This window comes from Tinamus guttatus, unplaced genomic scaffold (assembly GCF_059628265.1).
Source record: "Tinamus guttatus ecotype Peru unplaced genomic scaffold, ASM5962826v1 Tinamus_guttatus_pri_ptg000327l, whole genome shotgun sequence".
In the NCBI taxonomy this organism is placed as follows: domain Eukaryota; kingdom Metazoa; phylum Chordata; class Aves; order Tinamiformes; family Tinamidae; genus Tinamus; species Tinamus guttatus.
In genome coordinates this window covers 8,305,662-8,330,008 of record NW_028288861.1, presented here as the reverse complement: position 1 = coordinate 8,330,008, position 24,347 = coordinate 8,305,662, and the positions used below count along the sequence as shown (strand labels likewise).

Sequence of the window (24,347 nt, the reverse complement as noted above, 5' to 3'; positions counted from 1 at the left end):
CGCGAGGCGGAAGTGCGCCAGGGCGGGCCCACCGCGCGCTGCGGGGGGGCGGCGCGCGGGGCGCACCATGGCGGGCGGGGGGGGGACAGGGCGGGACACGCGTGGGGACGGGGACACGGGGAGGGAAAGGGATGGGACACGCGTGGGGACGGGGACACGGCGGGACACGCCTGGGAACACAGGGAGGGACAGGGCTGGGACATGCCTGGGAACGGGGACACGGGGAGGGACAGGGATGGGACACGCCTGGGAACGGGGACACATGTCGGGATGGGGCTGGGAAGTCCATGAGTCAGGAACAGGCGTGGGGACAGGGGCTGGGACACAGGGAGGGAAAGGGACACACGTGGGGACAGGCAGTGGGGCAGGCCTGGGCCACCAGGCGGTCCCAGGGATGGGGCCATCAGGCTGCGCCAGGCCAAGGGGGCTGCAGTGGAGTGGTGGCATTTAGACCCCAAACATCTCCTGTGCAACCTCTGTGCTGCAGGTGAGCGAGGAGGCAGTCTCAGCTCTGCGTCATGCACAGAGCTAGGCTGGAGACTGACCAGGTCTCATGGCCACTGGTTTGAGTGCTGGAACAGAGAGGAGCTCTCGCTGTGGCCATTGAGCTCCAGCAAGTGGGATGGGACAGGGTGCGCGTGGTGGGACGGGGCCTCCGGGGAGCTACTGTTTGCTGGGCTCTTCCAGTGTGTTGGTGTCTCATCCTGCGGTCCCCAGACTGGGCAGAGCGTTCTGGATGTGCCCTCACAAGCACCCTGCAACGGTAATAATCACTTGTCTCCAAGCTGCCGGCTGCTGCTGGCAGTCACTGCTGCGAGGACATGTTGCTGTCCTGTGTTAAAGTTGTCCCCCAGGGACACCCGATCCTTTGCTGCAGAACTGCTCCCAAGCAGCCAGTCCCCAGCCTGCCCTGGATGGGGTTATTCTGACCCAGGCCTTTGCAGTGATTTCTCATGCTTTGAGAGGATCCTGTCAGCCCATTGCCCCAGGCTACCAAGGTCCCTCCAAATGGGAGCTTATAAACTGCTCCCTCACACCCTCACTTTGGTGTCATCCACAAATTTGACCAGAGCGCTGTCCAGCCCATTGCTGAGGAAAAGTACCAGGCTAGCATCAGCCCTTGAGATCTATGTATATGTTTTCACCTGCAGAAACTGCTGCAATAAACTATTCTGCTGCTGCATTCAATATACAAAATTGCCATAGAGACTTCCTAGTGAATCCCACCCAAGAAAAATACCTTGCACACACTCCTGCTGAGCCAGGTGACAGGTACCTGGTTGGGTTTGGCTTTGGGCCTCAGCTGCCAGTACCTTCATGTGCTGCCGGCACGGCCGGTGCGCTGCCTCGGGGTGAGGTTCCCCTTGCAGTTAAGCTGATAACACTACAAGCCGCCTCTGAAGGACCATCGCCTTCTGACAACTGCAAGGCACTTGATAATTCAGCTGTGTTGTCTGTTTCCCGGTATTTGAAAGCAAAGGGTGAGGTATCACAGGCCCGCCCTGCACTCTAATTTTAAGTTATGTTGCTGCAGGAATGCTGTGTTAGTGGTCTTCCTGCCTACCTGGAAAAATCCCAGGATTGGGATGGCTGATCTTGATAATATTGCTATAAGCACCAGCAAGTGGGATATTACATGATTTGAAAGGGGCAGGGAAGTCATCTCACAGCTGCAAACAGAGAAACAAGTCCATATGAAAGCCCCGTTCCTCAGGTGTGGTCCACGTGCTGAGAGATTTGTGAATCCTGAGCTACCTTCTGCTTTCTGGCTAGTTTCAGATGGGCAACCGTCACCAGAAGAAAACCCCAAGAAGCTATTGCAGAACCTGGGAATTAGCTTGGGATAGAGATAAAAGGCCATCTGGCAAGCAGGCATCTCTCAAGGAGTCAAGCTGAGATTATGCACACATCCTTAATATAGACATTGCTTAATATGTTGTACTGTAATTTTCAAAATAGTCTGCTAATGTAAATGTGTAACAAATATCCTTGGAATAAAAAAAAAATAGTTGAAGGAAAATCAATAGGAGGCCTTGAAGATGTGCTGACTGCTTTAAAAAAGGCAACTGAGCCAGAACAGCTCTCTGCCAGGAATTTCTCTGTGGTCGGTCTTCTGAGGGCTAAGATCCTTGAACAAGACCACCAGATGTAAACTGCCTTTAACCACAGCCTCCTGCCTACCGAGTGAATAAAACAAACGTCCCTGAGTTAATATTAAGTATGTGGAGGTAAATCAGACCAAGCATTAGGAATGGCACGAGCTGCCAGATTTTGTCTTGCTCCAGGGAGATTCCACCTGCCCCACATCTCCAGCACATAACACATTGTAAACATGCCCCTGGAGCAGAAAGATTATTCCCACACTGAGGTCAGGACATGAATTTATCAGCTGTGAGAGCTGCCAGCTCCCATGGCTGTAGAATGTTTATAAAAGATTATGCAATAACCATGATACTAAATTTTGCCCATTTTCCTGCATCGTTCCATTTTCCAGCTACTGCATGTGGCAGCCAGCCAAAATGCATCCATGTCCCGGTACCTGGGACACTAGAAACGTCTGGGCACCTTTAGTGAAGGTTGAGGGGCACAGGGAGCGGCATCTTCCTTGCCTACAGGTCTGGCTTGCTTTTATCCCGGGATATTTGCAAGACTTGTGTGCCATGCTGGGTTCTGGGTGGGGTTTTGAGGCCAAGTTTGATCTTCCCGACCCTCTCCAGGTGGTGCCTGGTGCCCCTGCCTGCCCTCAGGTCTTGTAGGGCAGCACTGCAGGGTGGCACAGATGTGGCTGCCTGGAGCTGCCTGTTGCAGGGACCTGCCCCTCACCCGGCCCCAGAGCCGTGTTCAGCAGCCTCCTTTTTGCATTGCCCTGGGGCAGCCGAGCCTCAGACTCCAGAGGCAGCAGCCGAACAGGCATCACCGTGGCCACGCAGCAGCGAGCGTTGCACTGTTTTGGTGTGGGGAAGTGTAACGGCAGCTGTGAGGAACAGAGGGGCTGGGCAAGCCTGCTTGCAAAGAGACGTGTCCACGACGCCACGCGGCTCTGCAGGCCCACGGCAACGGCCTCCTGCTGCGCCCAGCTTTGTGGGACAGCACCCAGCAGCCTTGCCTGTCCGCCTCTGCTGGCGGCTCCGACACCAGGGCTCATGTGCCTGGTGCAAGGAGCCGCCCTGGTGCCTACAAAGCTGGGAGGCAGCAGAGTGGGCGCAAGAGCAGTGAGGAAGGTGTCTGACCTCCCGGGCCACCATCTGCATATTCAGCAGTTGTTTCCTGCTGGTTGGCTGCCTCCGGCCTCCCCACTCCCTCTTTAAGGGGCCTGAGCACAGAGGGAGGTGACGCTGGGCTGGCGCTGGGGCATCCCAGATCGCTCAGCCCGGGATGTGGTGCCTGCCGGGCACCGCATCCTCCGCTCCCGGGCAAGCCCAGGTGAGTGTCGCATCCTGCTGGGGCAGGGACGTGAGGCAGCTCGGGTCCTGGCAGCCCTCGCTACAAGCGGAGGGGTCCAGGAGCTCGGAGTGCTTGGGGGGTTGCAGTGCGTGCAGGTGGCAGACTGCCCGGTGCATGACTCCTGCTGAGGAGCACCTGGGGTGATGGCCCTTCGGAGAGGGCATGCTCGACTTCTTGTCTGAGTAGCTTCATTTTGTTGCTTGGTCTCTTCCTGCAGTTAAGAGGAGCCTAGATGTCTTTTTAGTGTTTTGGAAGATAGTCCTGGTGAAGGTGGGCAGCACGAGCCTGGAGCAGAGCACACGACTGCAGGTTCAGCAGGGAAAAGGCTCTGTCCCCAGGAGCAACTTGCCTGGGGCAGGACATCCCGGTGTGGCACTTTTGGGCAGGCTTATTGCAATCTCCTGTGTTTATGCAGAGTCTATTGCCTTTGTTTCTGGGGCTAGAGAGCTTCAGGGTAAAGAGCTGGTGAGCTCCCTGTCCTCGCTTTTGAGCATGCGTGAGATGAGGAACTGCGAAAGAGCAAAGTGCCAGCAAAGGTGTTTGTCACTAGCAAAGTGCTATGTCAGAAAGTGACAGTGGGATTGGCTGTGTGGGAAGCCTTAAGAGTGGATGATGTATAGAAATACCTTGCTTTTGCTACATGGCTTTGCTAAAAGCAGATGAAGGCCTGGAGAAGCGGTCCAGGATCGAGGGGGCGACCCCAAGACCTGCAGCCATCCCAGCTGCGCTCTGCTCTCAGGTACATTTGGCAGCATGGACACAGCAGGGAAGCACTGGCTGACCAGAGTAGGATGGGAAGCCTGGTGGGTTTTTTGCTCAGTCTTTACACTGCCCAAGGGTCAGCAAAATAGCTGATACACTTTGACTAGCCTCGCAAAAAGTCTCTTGCAAGAGACTGGGTCAGGGTCAACCGATCCTCTTGGCGCTAGGCCTTGCCAGCTGGGGGAAGGCCGCCCTTGCTGCTGCACAGCTTGCAGGAAGCAGCCCAGCGCATCCAAGTTTTCCTGGTGGATAGTCAGTAGTCGGCTCAGTAAAACCGGTGATCATAATGAAGTGGGTTAAGAGGGATATATAATGTGTGAGATTGTGTTTTTTAAAAAAAAAAATAAAATAAAAAAGAGAGATTTAAATCAACAGTGTCCTCTCATCAGGGTGTAGGACAGTTTTCTGCACTCTCTGTGTGAAGGTTGGAGCAAAAGCAGAGAAGATTCAGGGAGGCATCACGGAGAAGGGGGAAAGAGAACTCAATGACATTGAAATGATAGGGCTGTGTAACTTAGGGCAGATATAAATCTTAGATCTACATTGCAGTGATAAAGAACTATACACAGTTTAGAAAAGGTAGCATAACACTTGCAGACTGCCTGGAATAGAGGGCTATTCCAAAAGAAAAAAAAAAAGAGAGAAAAAAATGATGAAAATCAGTGAATGGAAACACATTTTTTGCGTGTCATTATCCTCTGGATTCACTGTGAAGGAGATGATCATGAGGATAGGAGATTAATAGTGTTGAAAAGTGTCAGATATTTCTGAGTATAGAAAAAAAAGTCTCAGATATTTAAGATGGACTAAAGATGTCTGGAAATGAAATATAACACCCTCTTCTAGGATGCAAATCCACCACTAATTAATGTGGTTGAGGAAGGAACATCCCATGGGAATAATTATTCCATAATCACACAGTTTATGAGTTTTTTGTTCCTTCTTCAGCGAAGCCGCGGGAACGAGGGAGTAGAGCGGGTGCATCACTGCCAGGAGTCAGACTGACAATTCCCAAGCCGCCGGCTGCTGGCTCCATGGTTTATCTTCTTCTCTGGTAATCCCCCAGCCCTGTGCCTGTTATTTTGTGTTCTAATAACCACTGAGGAGTGCCATGCTGTGTTAACGTGAGCATCCCTTATGTCCTGCCGGTAACAGGTCACATCGCACCTGCCCTGCTCCCGAATCCCTGAAAGCTTTTGGCCATGCCGTGCCCCTTCCCACCAGCGTGTTCTGGCTAGCCCTGAGGAGGGGCTATGTTGGGCCAGCAAGTACTGCTGCCCCTCACAGCGTCCCTGGGGCTCTGGTGGCCAGGGCTGGGGTTGGCAGAAGCAGGCAGAGCCATGCCGAGGCCCTGGCTGCTACGTGCCGTGAATGCCCTCACCGATGACGTAGCTGCTCAGGCACATCTGCAAGTGGGATCTGCAAATTCTGCCCTTCAAGGAAAGGCGCCCGCTTCTCCCCCAGCACCCGTGGCAGCAGGGATGCAGCTGTGCCATGGGGCAGTGCCCCGTGCGGCAGCGTCTGCACAGCTGTGCCCCAGGAGAGGGGAGCTCCCGCTCACAGACATGAGGTCCCTTTGCTGCTGTGCAGGGGCTGGGGGATGCCCGGGAGGCAGAGAGTCCGGGACTCCTTTCTCCCCCTTCAGCTCTCAGACAGGGAGCGCTGCCCTCTGAGGATAGGGGTGCTCTGTGCACGGCAGCTGGGCACCCTGCCAGCCCCCAGGAGCACCTAAAAACCCCTGTGCCCAAGTGTGTGAGGAAGCAGGCTCTGCTCACCACCCCTGTACTGGAGTCCACAAGCCTACAGGGAAGCCTAGCCAAAGGTGATCTCCATTTCTACTCATCTCTGAGCACTTCCTTGGCTTGCATGCACTCCTAGGATCCTGTTTCCTGATACATGTATTTTAATATTTGTGTTTTAATACTAATGTGGTGTTTCTGGAGAAGGTCTGGCTGAGGTGCAGCAAGATGGAGCTCTAAGCCCTCCGGAGGGGTGATCTCGAGGGCTGAGAGTGCTCTGAGCAGTGCCACTGTCCTGGGTACCGCTGGCTACGTAGGAAGCAGCTCATCCAGAGCTCAGACTATTTGATACGAACTCCAGGCACCATCTGACAATCTGCTCACATATTTTGCAGTGGCTGGAGCTTTCTGCATGTGTCGTTCCCTGAAATAGATTTTGCAGGTGAGCAGAGATGCCCTAGGACTCTGGGAGAAAAATCTATGTGTGGGAAGAGCTGCTGTCCTAGCTCTGCTTGGTGTCATTTCTTGTTTTTTCTTCAGCTCCACATCTCTAGCCAGCAGAAATATCAAATGTCCAGGAAGCCTGCCAGTCCATCAGGCCACCACCAGAAATGATCCCAACCCTGCTGCAGGTCAGCAATCCAGTTTCCAGAGAGAAAGAGGACGCAATGGATGACAGGACTGCCTCTGAACAGGGTGGAAACCATGCCATGTCAGGGCATGGCCAGGGATTGAAAAAGGAGCCCTGTTTACAAAAAGACTCTTTGTTGCCTTCCCCCAGTGCGTCCCTGATATCCCACCTCCTCAGCCACACAGTGGTTAACAGGGGCCTGGATCCTCACATCCTTTTACCTTCCTCCCAAGTGGTTGGCCTGCCTCAAGGCTTTGGGGATGGTGTGTCTCCTGGGCAAGGAGAGCCAGCCCTGACTCTCCCTGGGCACTGTGCCCTGCATCCCCTGCCTTGTGCCAGTGACAGAGACCGGCTCTCCAACGAGCACCTACGAGCCAAGCGGGCCAGGGTGGAGAGCATCATCCAAGGCATGAACCTCCCACCGAATCCCCTGACATGGGACAGCAGCAGGGAGAGAGGTGGTGGACACCACATGGAGACGCCACGGGAGAACAAGAGGAAGCCGAGGGTGCCCCAGCAGCAGCAGCAGGGCGATGCGGGGGCCCGACAGACCATCGCTGGCGCCTGTAGCTCCCAGGCGGAGGGCTGCCGGCAGCTGAAGGAGCAACTCCTTGTCTTAGAGCAGCAGCTGAGGCAGCTCCAGGAGAAGTTCTTCCAGTTCTGTGACCCTGGAGATGTTGCTCACATCCAGGAAGGGACAGAGAAAGCACATTTACCACATGGAGAATCTGGAGGCAGACTGGACAAGGACAGTGACGCTGAGGCCAGTGACCCACTCCAAATGCATTACTGGAGGCATGTCCCCGAGGTGACAGAGGAGGAGGAAGATGCAGGCAATACAGGTGGGCTGCCCTCAGAGGCCACGGTGCTCTCAGAGATGCTGAAGCACGAGCTGGCTGGGGCCACGTCTCGGGCGGTGGACTCTGTTCTGAAGACTGTGTGGCCAAAGGTGGCCGGCCACCTCCTGCAGTGGCACTGCAGTCTCCCAGTGCCCACGGAAGGAGACAGGAGAGAGCATTTTGCTTCTGGGAAATGCAGAAAACTTCTCCCTAAGCCTCCCCCCAAGGATATGCTGAATTCCCTTGGGGGAGCCCAGGCTAAGACTCTGTCAGGAGATTCAGACAAGAGCCCAGACTCTCACCCTGGCCCCGTCAATTCAAGAGGGGTGAGAAAACCCTGCCAGCTTGCTAGTACTGCTTATCCACTGGGCATGACAGGCCCTGTTCAGGACAATCAGCTCCTTAGCCAGCTGCTGGGCTATGGCCAGCACAACCCCTGGGGCAGCAGCTCTCGTGGGAGCCCTTCTGCTGCAGAGGGGGGCCCTCCGGAGTCCCTCGACTTGCACTGGGGAACCATCAAACTCAGGTCATCGGTCGTGAGGCAGCAGCAGCACCCCCTGACGCTGAGCCCTGCCAAGGTGGACAGCCTGGCGCTGCTGCCAGCTGCCAGGGCAGGCTGCAGGGAGCTGCAGCCCGCGATGGATGGGGCGCCCTTCGCCTCCATCCATATATCCTTTGGGGCTGAGAGATGCTGGCAGCTGGAGGTGCCAGGATTGCCTCTGCTACACTGCTGGCCCCTCGCACACACTCTGGAGTGAGGGGTAGTGCGGGATACCTGCATAACTGGGGGGGTTCCCTGCAGGAGCCTTTCATGCAGGGTCAAGAAGCAACTTAGCTGACAGCATCCATGTCCTGACCTGAGTCCTTCTCAAGGGTCAGGGTGTGAGGGTCTTCCAGCTTGGTTCTGTGTCCAGTTCCTCCTGCAGGCTTACTGGGACATGGCTTTGCCAGAGAACTCTCTTGCCTCACACAACAAATCCCCTGATGTTTCTGGCAGCCACAGGATGCCTGTCCAGCACTGCTCCCCCAGTCCTGCCTCTCCTTCCCACATGGTTGACTGCAAACTGTGGAAGGGCAATGATGCTCTTCAAACTAATTAGATGCTATAAAATAGCACAGAATAGAAGTTAGGAGCTCCCAGGCCTATTCTGGGGTCATGATGGTGGACCCATGATCCTACCCTGGGAGTCAATGTCTTTCAGAAATCCCTGTTCCCATGCCAGAAGGCATAGCATTCGACCCTGGTTTCCCTGGGATGCCAAAGGGAGCAGTATTCCTCACCACCACTCTGTCTCCATTGCCAGGCAATGGAGAGCCATTGCCACAAGTAGAAGTCCAGGGCAGGTGCCCTCTGCCAGCCTAACAGGCTGTGAGGAGACTTTCCTTGACTCTGAGGTACATCCAGGAGGCGCTGACCCCCGGCCACCTGAAGAAGGCCAAACTGATGTTTTTCTTCACCCGCTACCCCAGTTCCACTCTGCTGAAAACCTACTTCCTTGATGTGCAGGTAAAACTGCGTCGCACGGGGCTGCTCCTGAGCAGGAGCTGGTGCTGTACCATGCTGTGCAGCTCAGGCGCATGGGGCTGGAGGGCTCTCCCACCTGCACCCCCCATAACTCACCTTGGGTGGGGGGGATTTCCACATTTATTTTCTTTGGAAAGATTTTTCTTTTTTTTTGTGTGTGTGTGTGTGTGCATGTGTTTTATTCACCTGGGCCAGCAGGAAAGGGCCTTGCGTAACGCTTGCTCTCCTGGTCCCACCTGCTCGCAGTTCAGCCGCTGCATCACCTCCCAGCTCATCAAGTGGTTCAGCAACTTCCGCGAATTCTACTACATCCAGGTGGAGAAGTTTGCCCGGCAGGCCCTGCTGGAGGGCGTTGTGGATGCCAAGGTGCTGAGGGTCTCGCGGGACTCAGAGCTCTTCCATGCACTCAACACGCACTATAACAAGGGGAATGACTTTGAGGTGAGAAGGGGCAGCTGTAGGGTAGAGGCCAGGCGAACCAGCCCAGTTGTGGGGAATGGGGCACCCTTTAGCACTCTTATCTGGGGAAGGAGCAGCTCCAGCCTCAGGGATACTGCTGACCAAAACCACAGAGGTGGGAAGAGGAAGGCGGTCCCACTCGTGTCAGCCCTGTGGTGGCTGTAACTACTTCCCTTCTCTTTCAGAGCTGCTTTTAATGATTTTAGGGCACAAGAAGAGCATGATCTCTGATAACTCTGGCTTGTTCCTCACAGTAGCCAGGAAGGCAAAGGGACTGTCTGAACCGACTGTATGGCACCTGAAAGGCAAGCCATGCACTTCAGGAAGGGTCAGGCCTTCTGCACCTTCCTGTGCTATGCCAAAGGGACGAGGGGGTGGGATGTGTACCCAAAACAATATAAGGATTTCCTAGTGTCCTCTGCTGATGAGCCTCTCTGATTTTCCTACTTTGGAGGGAGATTTTCCCTCTGCAGTGACCACATCTCAGGGGTGACTGATCATTCTAGTGGGCCAAATCCCTCTGCAAAGCCTGCAATACTCCTGAAGGCACTCTCTGAGGGCAGAGATTTGGCAAGTGCCCAGTGGCACTTAGAGGAAAATCAGAGGCACTCCAGGACAACTTAGGATCTTCTGGTCCTCTGAAACTGGAGCGGGTAATTGAGATGGCACCTCATATTCCTATGGAGAAACATGCTCAGGGATAGGAGCTTGAAGGACCGAAGAGCCGGGCCCTGTGCAGGAGAACCTGAGCTGTTCCTCAAGAGGGAGCTGGCAGGACTGAGGTGTGTGGTGGCTGGGACTGGCCATTTCCTGCGGTCTGCCTGCCCACGGTCTCCACAGCCTCCGGTGCCCGCTGTGTCTTTGCAGGTCCCCACGCGCTTCCTGGAGGTGGCCAGCCTGACCCTGCAGGAGTTCTTCAGCGCCGTCAGGGCGGGCAAGGACTCCGACCCCTCCTGGAAGAAGCCCATTTACAAGATCATTTCGAAACTGGATAGTGACATTCCAGAAACGTTTAAATCTTCTGGCGGCTCCCAGGAAGTGCTCAGGAGCTGAATCTCTATGGAGGTGGCCTGAGGCTTTTGGAATACTGTACAACAGGGCCAAGGGGCAGGGGAGAGGCTGGCTGTGCTGAATACTGCTGGGGTGCCGCTTGAGCACTGTGTATAGCACCCAATGTTAAGACTATTTTGAGTCTGGCTTATAGCATGGTCTCCTTGGGTGAGGTCCATTAGGTGCCTCCAGGTGCCAGGATTTTCAGGCTGTATGTTTTGCTCCGCTGCTCAAAACCAGCAAGGTCTCATGCCATGGAGGGGACAGATGGGAATTAAGTCTCCAGGCTGGAGCCTGAGAGATCACATCTCCTTCTGGCCTTGTCCTCGCTTTCTCCATGACCCTGGGCAAGGGACCTTCCTGCTCCTTGTCTGGAGGGCTGCAAGCCAGCACAAACAGCCTTTCTGCTTGTAAAGCAGGCAGCAGGCCTAGCAGTGGGCAGTTTTCTTGGCACAGCAGCCCCACGTCCTGTGCTCGGTTCTGTTGCATTCCTGGGTTTCTGTCCACATATAATATGACTATGTCCAAAGAAAACATTTGGTGAATTCCAGCATTACAAGCGCCCTGTGAGGATGGTTAACCCTGTCTTGGAGATATAAAAGTGTTTGTCATTGATGGCCCCCTCCCCTGGGCCTGCAGTGGCACCCGCATCGTGCTGCATGGGGGCCACACATCATGTGGGATCTCCCAGCCCCATACCCCTGTGCCTTTTTTAATATCAGACTATCCCTGCTGCTGATGAGCTGGACCACAGGTATCCCTGTAGGAATCAGCATGGTGGTTTCTCAATGCAAGCACGAGCGATGGTGCCGCTAGCTCAGGAGCAGGGAGAGGCACTGGCTGTGGAGCAGGATGGACATGGCCAGCAGACCAGACCCAGGCAGAGGCTCTGCCCCCGCTGCAGCCCCTCAGCGGCACCGCTGCAGCACAGCCCTGGACCCGGGCAGCCCCGACCTGAGGGGCGCGCAGAGCCTGAGCGGCCTCCTGTTGCGAACACGGCCGGTGACACGAGTCTGCGCACTCATCGCAGCACCATTTCCCATTTGGATCTTGCTCCATGCGCAGCCATGGATCCTCCAGGTGAGTGCTGGGCTGCAGAGACCTGTTGCTGCTCAAGACATGCCTCTGACCGGCTCCTGGGGTTGCATGGACACGGGCAGGGGATAGCTCCCTTTTCTGCCTCCGAACTTTGCCTACCGACTTTGTTTCTATAGACGTGAAAAAACAAAGACATTTGTCTTATGCATGACCAGAACCAAGTGGCCACTAGTACACCAGGTGATCCGTGGTGGCGTGGTTTGCATGACAGGCGCTGCAGTCCTAGCAGGAAGCGATGCAGGGAGGAAACGTGCTGCATGGAGAGGGGCAAGTTCCTGAGAAAGCTGCGTGAGGAAGGCAACGCAAGGGCAGGTGCCACATAACCCAATACGAACAACTACACCTCGATGCAGAGGGGAGGATGGAGAGGAGCTTGGGAATTTTCTCACGGACTCAAGGCGTGCGATAGCCAGACACTTGAGCACAGTTAGCTCCACGGGGTGGGGAACTCCAGGCTCCAGCATCTGACAAGCACAGGGGACGCAGCGCACACAGGCAGCAGGTTTTCAGTTTTAAGGGAATGTGAGATAACTAAATATTAGGATGGGATGGTGTCTACTAAGTATGGGCAGGTTTACCGTGATCCTTGCTGTTGTGAGAGTGGTGAACCAGATTTCCTGTTTGTGTCCTTAAGTTAATTTCTTGAAGTTTGTATATCTTATAACCCTAGCTTTAAAATTACTCAATCCTTTCAAAAATAAATGCACAGTTTAAATTAGCACTTCACCTCCCTAGAGACCTACTGGGTAACTTCCTCTCTAAAGATTTGGTCTGGGAATTTCATTATTTTGGGAAAGGATTTGCCGTGTAGCCAGGGGCTTATCCCTCCTGCTGATGCTCTTGCAGAGCTGAGCAATCCTACTAACAATGCACTCATCTAAACCCACCGCATCCCCAAGCCTTCCCATATCCTTGTTCCTGCTATTCCCATTCCTGCTGGATTCGTGACAGGCCGTCAGGAAGAGGCATGCAAAGCCATTCTGGGCACCCACTACATGATGGCCATGAGGAGGATCAGAAAGAGGGCTCAGGGGCAGAGGGAAGCACATCCTGAAGGTTGTGGACCCCAGATTCACATGCATGTCATCTAGGAAAGGGCTGCCTAGGGCTCCTGTAAGGAAATGTCTATTTTCCTGCACGCAATAACCATCTCAGAGCCCAAGTAATGCAGCAGGTTCCCTGAGAGAAAACAAAACTAACATCACTGGAAAAAGAGGTGGTAGCCTGGCTCAAGGCATGCATTACATTAAAGGCTTTTGGTTGCAGCTACACAGCTAGGGCATGGAAGACATGGACCACATCCTATTGGAGCAATACTTTACTGAACAGGGCCTGCAAAACAAGACCTTTGCCTGCACAGTCCGTAAGGGAGCAGCTTCTTGTCCAGCCAATTCGCTTTCTTCTTCTGCTAACATATAGGTTCCCGGTGCCAATAAAACTGCAGGGTGGGGGGCTGAGGGCAAGGCAATGCTGCAAGTCTCTGCTACTGTATTTGCCATATGGCTGCAAGGAAATAGGAATTACAGAGCTGTGCTTCACACCGCCTCTTAAGAGATGTGGAGCAGCATGCTCAGCACAGAGAGCAGCCCGTGCACAGCTCCCCCCTTCTCGAGGGGCTCACCTGCCAGAGCCAGGGCAAGGGCATGCAGTGACAGGCTTGCACAGCATGGGTAGGCAGCACTGGAGTGGCCCCAGGGACTCCCGTGCTCCTGTGAGCGCCTTGCAGAGAAGCAGCTGGCAGGAGGAGAGGGAGAAGGAGACGCTGGCTTCCCCCCACCCAGGCAGGTGGGGGCATTGGCAGCGGCAGGGGGAATTAGGAGAAAGCAGCACATCCAATGGGTCCCAGTGGGTCTTGGGCACTCCTGGGGTTGCTCTAGGGATGATGGAGTCCAATGCCCAAGAGAAACAGGGTATGAATTCATAAGAAATTGAAGTTTCACTGGTTGTGCTGTTCAGGCTATGGCCTATATTCCAGCAGTGCCCAAAATACAGCAGATTGTTCAAACAATAGCTGCCAATCCCAGGCATATTTCTAGTGACAAAGTGTGTACACTTGAAGGGCTGAGGGAAAAGGAAGAGGTGCTACCACATAGCAACCATGAGCCACCTCATGCATCACTTAGGTTGCTTCACTGTTTTCCAGTAGTTGCCCTAGGAAGGAACGGGAGTATTGTGCTCACGTACTGCTAATTCATCTGCCTTAAAAATCCCTTCTTTGCCGCTGTCCTAATGTCTGTAGTATGCAGAAAAAACCTCACAGACATCACTAACCATCTCCTCTAGGAACAAGTCTTTAGAGCTAACCTTCTATATATCCAATTAGAGTTATACTCTATCGCAGCAACATAACAGTCCCCATAGCTAAATAACAGCAAATATAGATTGCTAAGCAAACAAACAAACAAACAAAACCAAAAAACCCCCCACAGTTTTCCTGACTCCAGGCTGTCACTGTCCTGTGGTAGCCAAAAGAGGGAGATGTAACCACATTCACTAAGCTGGTGGGTCCCCAGAGCCATTAAGAGTACAGCTAATTAGAGCTTAAGAAAGGTCCTTCTGAATATTCATCCAGTGTGGTGTGAGTAATAGCCTGGGGGGGGGGGAAACTCTGACACGCAGTAAAACATCTCTCCTTCTCCTTTACTGCTGTCAATGGTTCAGTCATGTCTGCAGTGACTGAGCCAGTCCTGGAGACTCCCAGATCAAGATGTTCTTGAATGGGAGCTTCCTTCAGACATGTATCTCAGGTATAGCGGCTCTTTTCAAATAAACATCCCATGGTGAGCCAGGGGCCCTTGCTCATGAAACCTCAGCAGCACTTGCTGCCCAAAGCACACACCAGAAGGACAGATGAATTCAGCCTGCAGCAAGAAATAACACATTTGGGAGACCCACAGTCCCTTTTCAGCTGGAACAGCCACCCCTTCCCCTGGCTCCCCTGTGCAAAACTGCCCCATGTGGCAGGCCTGGTCGCACTACTTTCCCCTCATGACCCTCTTCAGGGGGAGATCAAGAACTCTGGAGAAGCGCCTCAAGGATGAAACTCCACACGAGGACCTCCCAGACAGACCCCTGAGCACAGCAGCGCGTTGTGCGGCCTGGCGCTGGGCGTCTCTCACAGGGCGCCGCCTCCCTCCGAGCTCGCGCAGCTCCACTCCTCGCTATTCCTCTGACACCAGCGCTTCTGAAGAGCCTGCCCGTTTCCTTCCGCAGTTTCACCTCGTTTCTCCTTGATACAATGTTCTGGCCCATCCTGAGTACATCTACCCTTATCCAATTAGGGCCAAATGTTCTTCCTAGTTGTGCTATTCCAGTAAATGGGCACCACAAGCACTTCCTGGGGCTGTTCCCATTATTATAATTTAACTGTAGCAACAGAGCAACAAGCCTAGTCTGCATGAGTCAAACCAGCAGCTTCCCTGGTGTTGCTTACTGCTCCGGCACCTACAGCTTTTATTATTGTCTGTTCCACAAGATAAACACGGGTGTTCTTACAAGCTGGCTCTTTTGACTGACAGGATCAATCTTTTTTTTCTCTTGAAGCAATCATAAAAATTAAGAAACTACTAGCAAGAGGTAAACTGAAAAGCTTTAAGGGGAGTATGAGAAAGAGTATATAGAGCAAAACAGCTGAAACTTTTTTTTTTTTTTTTAAAGCAAACGTTTTACAGGATTTCCCAAAGCACATATGTGGAAATTTCTCAACTTCACATGAAGTACATAAATTATAAAAAAGAGAAAAAAAAAGTATTGCTTTTAAAGCTGACTTAGGTGTATAATATATACATGTATACACACACAATCCTAATTTGGTTCTCAGAGTGAAAACGAAGCAACTAAACAGTCAACTGCTTTCCATTTCTAACTTGCAGTCATGCGAACAAGAAAAAAGAAGAAGCAAGGACAAAATTTGGAAACACATTCAGGGTCAAGGGAAAGATGAGGCCCTCCCTATGCACGTGCACATCTCCTGTGTACTCATAACTGGTAGCACAGTCTGTGTTCAGGCAAAAGCAATTATCAAGGCTCCTTTCAAATAAATCACTTCAGGCACAAAAGCAGTGCAGAAATAATACTTACAAAAGTCATTGTGTTCCCTCCTTTTGAAGAATCTTTACAAAGCAGAATACAACCTAGTCATGTTTACAAATGTTATATTTACAAAGCACCTGTGACCATTACGGCCAAATAGCAGAAGAGTCTTATTTTTGTCTTACAAGTCCATAGCCCAGAGCTTTTTTTTTTTTTTTTTTTTTTTTTTAATTTATATATTTATTGTGTGGAAGGTGGTATCCTGAGCGTGGTACTTTGAAGGTGGCAAAGGATGTGGTGCACTTTTTGCTCCAGTGTCCTCTCCAAGAACTCAGCAAATAACCTTTGAGTAGAAAGCAAGCCCCAACAGCTCACGGTGAACAACTGTTGCTGTTCCTGCTTGGGTTAAAAGTCCTTTGGGGTATTTTTCTTCATCATGTTGCCACTTCAAATAAACCATTACTCTGCAACTATTCCTAACCCCGGAGCTTCAAAGGAATCCCATCACCATTTCTGGCTAATGAATAAACAATACCATCTAGAAGACCATATCAATCTCTTTGTAAGAACTATTAAAAATGTACTTAGTGCTGACCAGTATAATCAGACTATCTGCGCGTGCTCTGAACAGCTGTTGAAACTGAGAAGCGACTGGTCTGGTGTGAACAGGACCTAGAGAGCAGCAGCATCTGAGCAGCATCTAGAAGAGGAAACGTCATCTCTGTGAGGAATGTTAGGTAATCCTCCTTGGCTTCCCGGGGCTGTAAAAAGCCAGGCCAAAGGAGGACTGTCTGATCTGCAAATGTTCCATTTCAGGAACTTCACAGAGCTTTAAATATTAATTGCAAGTAAAGGAGTGACATCTCTGTACTCACCCATGTGTTAGCACTTAACCAGAGACATGTCTGTTAACACTGTACTCCAAGACTGCTCAGTTTCTTGCACAAGCATCTGCTGTACTTGCTATGCAGTTAGATTCTGGGTGCAATGCAATTTCTGCACTTCAAGTGTCAAGGAAATCAGGTAACAAAAATGCTTGCAGATATGAAGTACATTAATTAGATGCTTGCTTTTCATTTTAGATGAGGCCACTTTACATTGGAAAGAATTATCTTCTGAACAGCAGGGTTTGAACAGCTACTGTGGAGAAGAGTGCAATGGCACAGAAAGTCTGATAAGCTGTATTTAGTGCTGAAGGAGTTGCTGTCATGTGAACTCTCCAATAACCAAGACCAAACTGCAGACCCTTTCTCCTGAGTTGTTCTAAGCTCCTTCCCATAAAGCAGCAGCACATGATTCAGCAGAAGGGAGCACCTATGTCATTAGCACAGAGAAACAGCAGTGTCCCATCCTATTCCCTGATAACAGCCTACAGTCTACATACACTGGTATGCTCCCAATAATTCCCACCATCTCCCGATGGTATCATTTTCTGAGGTCACCGCACATGTCCACAACCATTTGCCTCAAGACAAATTCACTAGTTAAGCAAAAAAGTTTTAGCTTTTGGCTGTGCCATAAGCCACAGGCCAACATCCAGGTTGGAAAAGCCTAACTACCGTGCTGAAGATCTGCTTCTTTATGCCAAATGAAGGAGGCAGCTCAGGGCAGCCAGCAAGGCTGGCAGTTCCCACCAGAGGATCCTACCTCTCTGGATACTGTACGCCCTGTAACATCAGCCACAACGAAGCACCCGGCTGCGCCTTCACGGAAGGAGCTGTTTTCTGGGGCAGCAGCAGCACCCATCTTCTGCAAAGCAGCTCCTCTTCGCAAACGCTGGAACCAGTGTGGAAGGAAGGTGCTCCTGGGATGCATGGCACCGACATCAGCTGAAAGCAGTGCCATGCCCCAAAGGTTTTTTTCTGTAAAATTACTGGCCTTTGCACTGTCCCTTAGGACATGCTGCAGTGAGCCCGGGGCCTTGTGAATGGAGACATCTGGAAAGCTCTGTTCCTCAGCTCGGAAGAGCTTTGCTTATAAGCCTTCAGGTGTCAGGTTAAATGTCTTCATTCAATATATTACTGAATGGTCATGTGTTCACAGGGGTCCACTGTCTTTTTCTGCTGAAAGTAAACCACTGAGTTAAGTGCTCAAAATACTGCAGTACATGCTGAAAGCTAATGTTAAAAAAGGATTCTCAGACATATAAAGTAACAACAATTAAGGCAAGCTGGAAGAGGGATGTGCAAGTATGAATGGGTGGGATGAACAAACCCCCAACAAGCAGCATACCCCCACTCCAATTCTATACAAGAAAAAATTGCATACAATAGCCCTAAACTCTGGTACAAATTAAAAAGGCACTGATATTAAGAGGGAGATGGGTTTTATGAAGAAATCTCCCCAGTGTCTACCAGTTTTGCTGTCTGACACTTAAACAGGACTGAAGAAGTACAGGGAAAATCCCACGTCATGACAACTCATTCTGTTCTGCAAGGATTTAGCACACAAATATGCTATCGATATGTGTGGCCACACCGGAGCTCCACGCGGCCAGCGTGCCCCAGCACACGAATCCACAGCAGACAGTAGAAAACCATCACTCATTAGGCTGCATCCCATTAACACACAGCATCTCCCAACCCCTCTGCAAAATGCAAAAGCACGGACACACAAGGGTAAATCCCAAGGTAAAGATCATGTTCATTAGTCTATGAAAAGGTAAAAGTGATTTGTGTGTACTCTGCCTGTACACTTAAGAGCTCTAAGGAACCCCACGCTCTTCAGGTCTACATGACTTAATACTGAAATACAGAAGGGGGAAAAAAAAATCAAGGACTGGACTGACATTTGAAAAATAAAAGTGTAGAAGGCCCTGGAAGTCGTGTAGAGATCTGTGTTGGGAGGAACTAATCCAGCTGGAGAACTGAACATAAAGACAAGTGATTTCAGCATCACACATTCACTGAAGTTGTATATAACATACTTAAGAGATGCTGCGTGCTTTTGGTCATGATCTGTGCTACAAAATTAAGAAAAATAAAAGGGGAGGAATCATTCAATTTAATTATCATAAAGGAAAAAAAAATCTCTGACACATCTAAGATAACAAGTAGCCTCCACAGTTGTAAAAGGATTTCATTGATCTTGATGCATGTAGACGAAGACAAATTAAGACAAGGTAACTGCCAAAATAGACTAGAGAAGGAAAATTAATAAGTACTACAAGAAATAACCCACTATGTACCTTTCTCAGAAAAAATAAATATCCTAATATAGAAGAAGCGGCATATCTAAAGTCACTACCCCTAGGACTCTGCTCCAGCCAAATAATAATTAAAAACAAAAAACAACAACAACAAAAAAACAAACCCACAGACGAACAAAATCCTATTTTCCAAGGAAACGTTGCTCAGAATAAAAAAGTCTATGAAAATACCCAGATGAAGCACATAATTAAACTATAGTCCCGTGCAAATGTGGTTGCCTCGCTACCAACCCTGGACTACATATCAGTTCTGCAGATTTATAAATAATGCCTGTATCTTAAATTCTTTTTTATTGGGAATAAAAAAAAAATACCCACGCCAGCAACAACATAGCTAACAAATTCTCTTTTTACAGAACTTGTCACCAAAAAGGTCAGATAATGATAGGAAACATCTGGATGAAGCAAGAAATTTCACCAAGTGCCTTGAGAAATAGGAGACTGTTCAGCTAACACACTATTGAGATGGTTCTCTCCAAGACCCTCTAACTGCCCGTGAATGCTCACAACCAAGGTACTGCAACAGGGCAGAGTGCCGGACAGCCCTTGAGAGAGGCATTTCCAGGACAACTGTAGCTTTAAAAACAAAAGTCAAGACTGACTTTATCTTAAAATTCCAATAAACTATCAAAGCAGAGCACCAAGTGGCAATGCAATACAGTCAGCATTTTCTGATTTAGCAAAATGCAGTAGTTCGAACCTCATTTCCTTCAACACAGCACACTAAGTCAACACAGCACTTTCTAAGTCTAGTTTAGAAAGGAGAGAAGCATGGGCTCTATGGGAAGGTTTTTATCTGCTGGAAAGCGGCAGCCTTGTTTCCCTCCCAGCTAGTAGCAATGCCACCGCCACCTGGAGCTCTACCAGCAGGAGCAGATCTTCTGCAACTCAGTACTGAGCACAACTGACACAGGAGCTGGCACAGAGAAATATTTATCATTGATGGTCAGGAGTTTCATCAATTCCCCAAGCTTGCTCAGAGCCGGTCACTTCCGATTTCCCCAGCTGAACCTAGCTTTTCAGATTTTTATGTTATTCCAAGGATGACTTAAACACATATACACTGCAATGAGACTGAAGCAGGCACACTTACAAGCAACAGTGAGGAAGTTTACCTCTGAATTTACTTCAGGACCATCCCTTCAACCATACAGCAGGTTCTCAATGTCTGTTGGGAGAAAGGAGATTTGTATCTCCCAAACCTCATATTCCTCCTAAAGAAGTATGTAAAGTCTTTGGAAAAGGGTATTCATGTTTCTACTTTAGTGTAAAGAGCTTAGAGCAAATTTGCACTATCATGAATAAACTGTGCATTGAATCAAAATTATTCTCAAGTTTTTATTAGTGCTTCAAAGGCATTTCTTTGTGAGAGCTCTTGGCGGTGTCTTTGATCAGCTTCAAGTGCTGAAGTTCCTTAGCTGGAACAAAGTTTTTCTTCTTGGTATAATCCCATGGAAACAGTTTGGTTTTGTCCATGGTTGAGATTCCCATGATGATGATGAATTTAAAACATATATGTCTTAATATGTGATTGTTAAAGGCGGTAAGGAGTCCTTCTAGCCTCAACTGCATTTGCAGTTGCTAATTCATGTGCTGCTTCTATCCGATGTAATCTCATGTGAGATTTGATCTTGCAGCTCTTATGAGCAAAATGTTGTCTCTTCAAATATGAAATAACAAAAATCCATTCATTAATATGATTTACCTTGAAATTAGATTAGAAGTATCTTTACTATTGTGATTTGAATATTTATCCACCATTCAAAGGGAAAAAACAAAACACAGAAACAGGAAATCCACTAAAAACCCGGGAAGAAGATTTAAAAGAAATTATTTCTTGACAGAATTTATCCTAAAGACTTTACAATCCAAAAGCAGTGACTAGCATATTAAATTCTGTTTCCCATTAGATGTCAGTAGTTGTCAATATTTTATTAGCAAGATTTAAAAAAGCATTTAATTTTGATGTCTCTCTCTAAGACAGACTTATGATCTTTATGCAGGATGTAGGCTCAATGGAATAAATATCTTGACTGTGGCCTGCAAGCGATATTCTACAGAACACTCCAATGTTAATTCCTGAATGTTTTTTCCATGGAAAAGTGGTGACTTTTCCTTTCATGAAGTAAAAGTTAATGGTTTAAAAATGTATTAGGCAATACGAAACCACAAGAATTCAATTATAGTGGAAAATATTTCAAACTTTTTCCAGTTTAATCCTCATGTGAAATCCAAGCTTCAGTGCCATCTGGTTGCCATTATCTAAAAATCTTCATTTCTATGCGATATAATTAAAGATGACAATGAGATCTGCTACTGGACGAGTTGATCCATCCATGTCTTGTACAAAGAAAGAATTTGGCTACCTCATTTCAAAGGAAACAGAAAAACAAGCACCTAGAAAAATACCATTAAGGGCTGATCACTTACACAGATGCTCCGAGCACCCACAGATGAATAATAAATGGAAACAGTGTAGGTGTTCAATCAGTAAAGATGTGTTTCTATGCTTCTAACAATAACATAGTATTGCCAAAAACCAGGAGCTATCACCCGGATCAACAACAGAGATCAAACAAGTTCCATTTTTACTATGGATCAGATTTATGAAAACAGAATAAAAGGATAATAATTAGGTGTTTTCTAGGATCCAAAGCATTAACATACTGTGTTTGTACCAAATGAAGTCACTGTCTGCATTACCTACCTGTCAAAAGGAGCTTTGCATTTTACTTGTAAGGTAAACTCATTTACATTCTGAAGTGGGAAGAAATACAAGCCTGCTCTAGTTCTGTGTTAACCCTCAGAGAAGAAATGGAACAGTCTAACATTTAAACAAAAGAAATCTGAGTTTTTGAAAGATATTTCCATTGTTTTACAATGTTCCATTTAACACACAATCTGTTAATGGTTTATGACTTTAAAGTGTTATTCAGTTAAAGTATTTTCAGATCACCCTTAACATTTTTTTTTCCAAGATGAACTGCTTTCAAAAATCAATTTGCTCAATGACTAAAGTAGTAGGGATTATTTCTGATTCTCATTGACAAATGTATAGGCAGCCATTTGCTGAGGTTGCTCACAAGTTCTTGCCATGCCAGACAAATTCCAGCTAACGACAGTAAAATTAATGGTATTCCTGCTATTCGCTTTTTTTTTTTTTTTTTTTTTTAAGGGACTCTACAGTTACACTTCAAAGCCAGCAAAGTTTCAGGAACTGAAGTGATAACTGGCTTGCAGTCTTCATGTACCTGCCCAACAGCACTAACTGAAGCATCATATCTGAATATATTAGTTAGAGCAGAGTTTCAGATGCTATCCTAGTGCGCCAGAAATTGCTTGTGTAAAGGTATCTACTCATATGCTCTTACATAGATCAATTAAGGAAACATATTTTGTCCCATTACACAAATACAATGGAAGTGGATGGAGAAATATTGGAGTGTTTCACATTCTAGAAGACAAATCTTAGACAAAGGTTAACTCCAAAAACAGATCCGAGGCTTCCACAAGCCAGAAAAATGTAAGAAATGACAGTGTGCTATTTTCCTCCATGCGGCTTTAGAATTTTTCCGTATTCAACTTTTAAATCCTAAAATTTAAAGAGACAAAAGATTCCCAAGTAGAAACCTAGTACAGAACAGAAAAAGCAGGCTTTTTTTCTAACATCTTTGGTTGTCTTCCCGTTTTTGGTATATCTTGCTGTTTTTTTTTTTGTTTGGTAACAGTACTTGCGCTTACCTGGTTTAAATAAAACTACGAACTGAAGAGCATATTCTGCTTCCAAACAGTATAAATCATCTAGAAAGCGACAATCCACCTAAAGGAAATATTAAGTCACTACTGATTGTCCACTCTGTGCACATTAGAAAGAGAAGATTCAAGACGTCTGGTTGCAGATCCTGTACTATGCAAGTTTGGAAGTGGCAGAAAGAAACAGCAATTACTAGAACATCTCATTGATATGAATGAAGTAGTTTCACAATGAAAAGAGATTAATCTTAAACAGAAATCAGAATAATCACTCACTGTTCCATTACAATGCTGTAAGATTCTGACTCTCACCTGTAAAAATGGGTGAACCAGTAAACGATTTTTACTCAGTTTTGATGAGAATAATGAAGACTGCTCTAGCGACTCAAAGTATAGTATAAAAAGAATTATGTAGCTCTTGTTTAAATTCTAGGGAATTTCTGTTCTTTCTCATTTCTACTATTAAGAAAATTAAGTATAATCAATCTTGCACCATGTTATGAAAACTTAAATTATGTTTTATCCACTTACGATAAACAGTGCAGAAGGGTCATCTCAAATGAGAGAGCCATTTCTACTCCTCCAATACTTTAACCCAGAGAATGAAGGCTGTCCTGGATATGGCTTGACCCCCAGTCATCTCTTGATCTCAAATTCCATATTGAGGCCTTGTTTCTCAGAAATAAACTGGGAAACAATAAGTAATGAAGAGAAGCATACACCAAAAAAAAAAAAAAGTCTACTCATTAGTACTTGCCCTCCTGCGGCTGCAGCCCATATGTGCCTTCCACATGCAATGAAAATATTCAGCATTGCTTCCACTTCCCAGCTCCTGCACACCAAGTTACAACAATTGAAAACACAGTTTGTGGGTTTCTGTTTGGTTAAATCACAGTTAGCTAGGATACACACTGCCAAATACTTTAGAAGCTTCACAGCAAAAAAGGACACTTTGTCCCCATCTGAGATCAACAATCTTTTCTTCAGGTTTTGAGTTTTGTTCAGTCTTGTGCGGGTTTTCATAATATCATGGACAGCACCATTGCTAACAAAATGGCACAAGATGCTATGGAAAATTGTGTCTAATGGACATGAAAATATCCACAATGAAATGCGCTTTAATAGTGAAGGAGTATTTACAGAGAATAGTTTTATTTGGGTAACAACAAAACCCATTCTGATCACAACAATCTGTTCCACAAGCTAAAATACCTCATTCCTTTCTTAAAGGATCTTAGAGTCAGTATTGAAGTCCTAAATCAGAAAAAAACAAAACAAAGCAAAGCAAAACAAAAAACAAAAACAGAACAAGTCCCCCCCTCCCCCCCAAAAAACCCCAGATATTGGCTTAAAAGGTCATTGTCTTCCCTCTAATTTAAAAACATACTAATGCCAAAGACTGTTCTTCTGCAAAAACTATACGTTTTAATATAACTTAAAATTCCCAATTCCTCATAAATTTTATCCAACAGCTGGATTAGATGTGGATTTTGGGGGTGTAGCTTAATAAATTTGTTTCATAACATTCGTAGCATAACATTAAAATTCAAATTTTCAATTCAACCTTTTCATAAAAATAACTACTGAAATCCTAACCAGATGCATCTAAATGATTGTTCACAATCAAAAAGCTTCAGAAAAATAGCTAAAGCAATGTCTTACAGATCAGCAGTTACAGCAAAATGCTCACCAGTAGACAGGTTAAAGAACAGAGTTTAATGAACAGGGTACACAGAGATGACTGAAGCAAATCCCCGAAATACCAAGTCCTACCTGATGGATCAAAAAGGAAAGTCAAACAGGCACC

The 24,347-nt window shown here is 48.0% G+C and overlaps 1 protein-coding gene across 1 annotated transcript; it reads left to right on the top strand.

Moving 5' to 3' along the window:
* Positions 1-6,556: 6,556 nt before the first annotated feature.
* On the top strand, positions 6,557-10,452 carry PROX2 (prospero homeobox 2). Its single transcript, XM_088529378.1, has 4 exons — positions 6,557-8,119; positions 8,782-8,922; positions 9,187-9,381; positions 10,267-10,452. The coding sequence occupies exons 1-4, from the start codon at positions 6,557-6,559 to the stop codon at positions 10,450-10,452; spliced, it is 2,085 nt and encodes a 694-aa protein (XP_088385504.1).
* The last annotated feature ends 13,895 nt before the right edge of the window (positions 10,453-24,347 follow it).

Bases quoted from the DNA above. Each gene is read 5' to 3' on its own strand.
- PROX2 (XM_088529378.1), top strand. From the start codon at position 6,557: ATGATCCCAACCCTGCTGCAGGTCAGCAATCCAGTTTCCAGAGAGAAA. The intron at 8,120-8,781 runs GTGCCAGGATTG...CCAGCCTAACAG, and splicing joins AGAGATGCTGGCAGCTGGAG to GCTGTGAGGAGACTTTCCTT. The intron at 9,382-10,266 runs GTGAGAAGGGGC...GTGTCTTTGCAG, and splicing joins ACAAGGGGAATGACTTTGAG to GTCCCCACGCGCTTCCTGGA.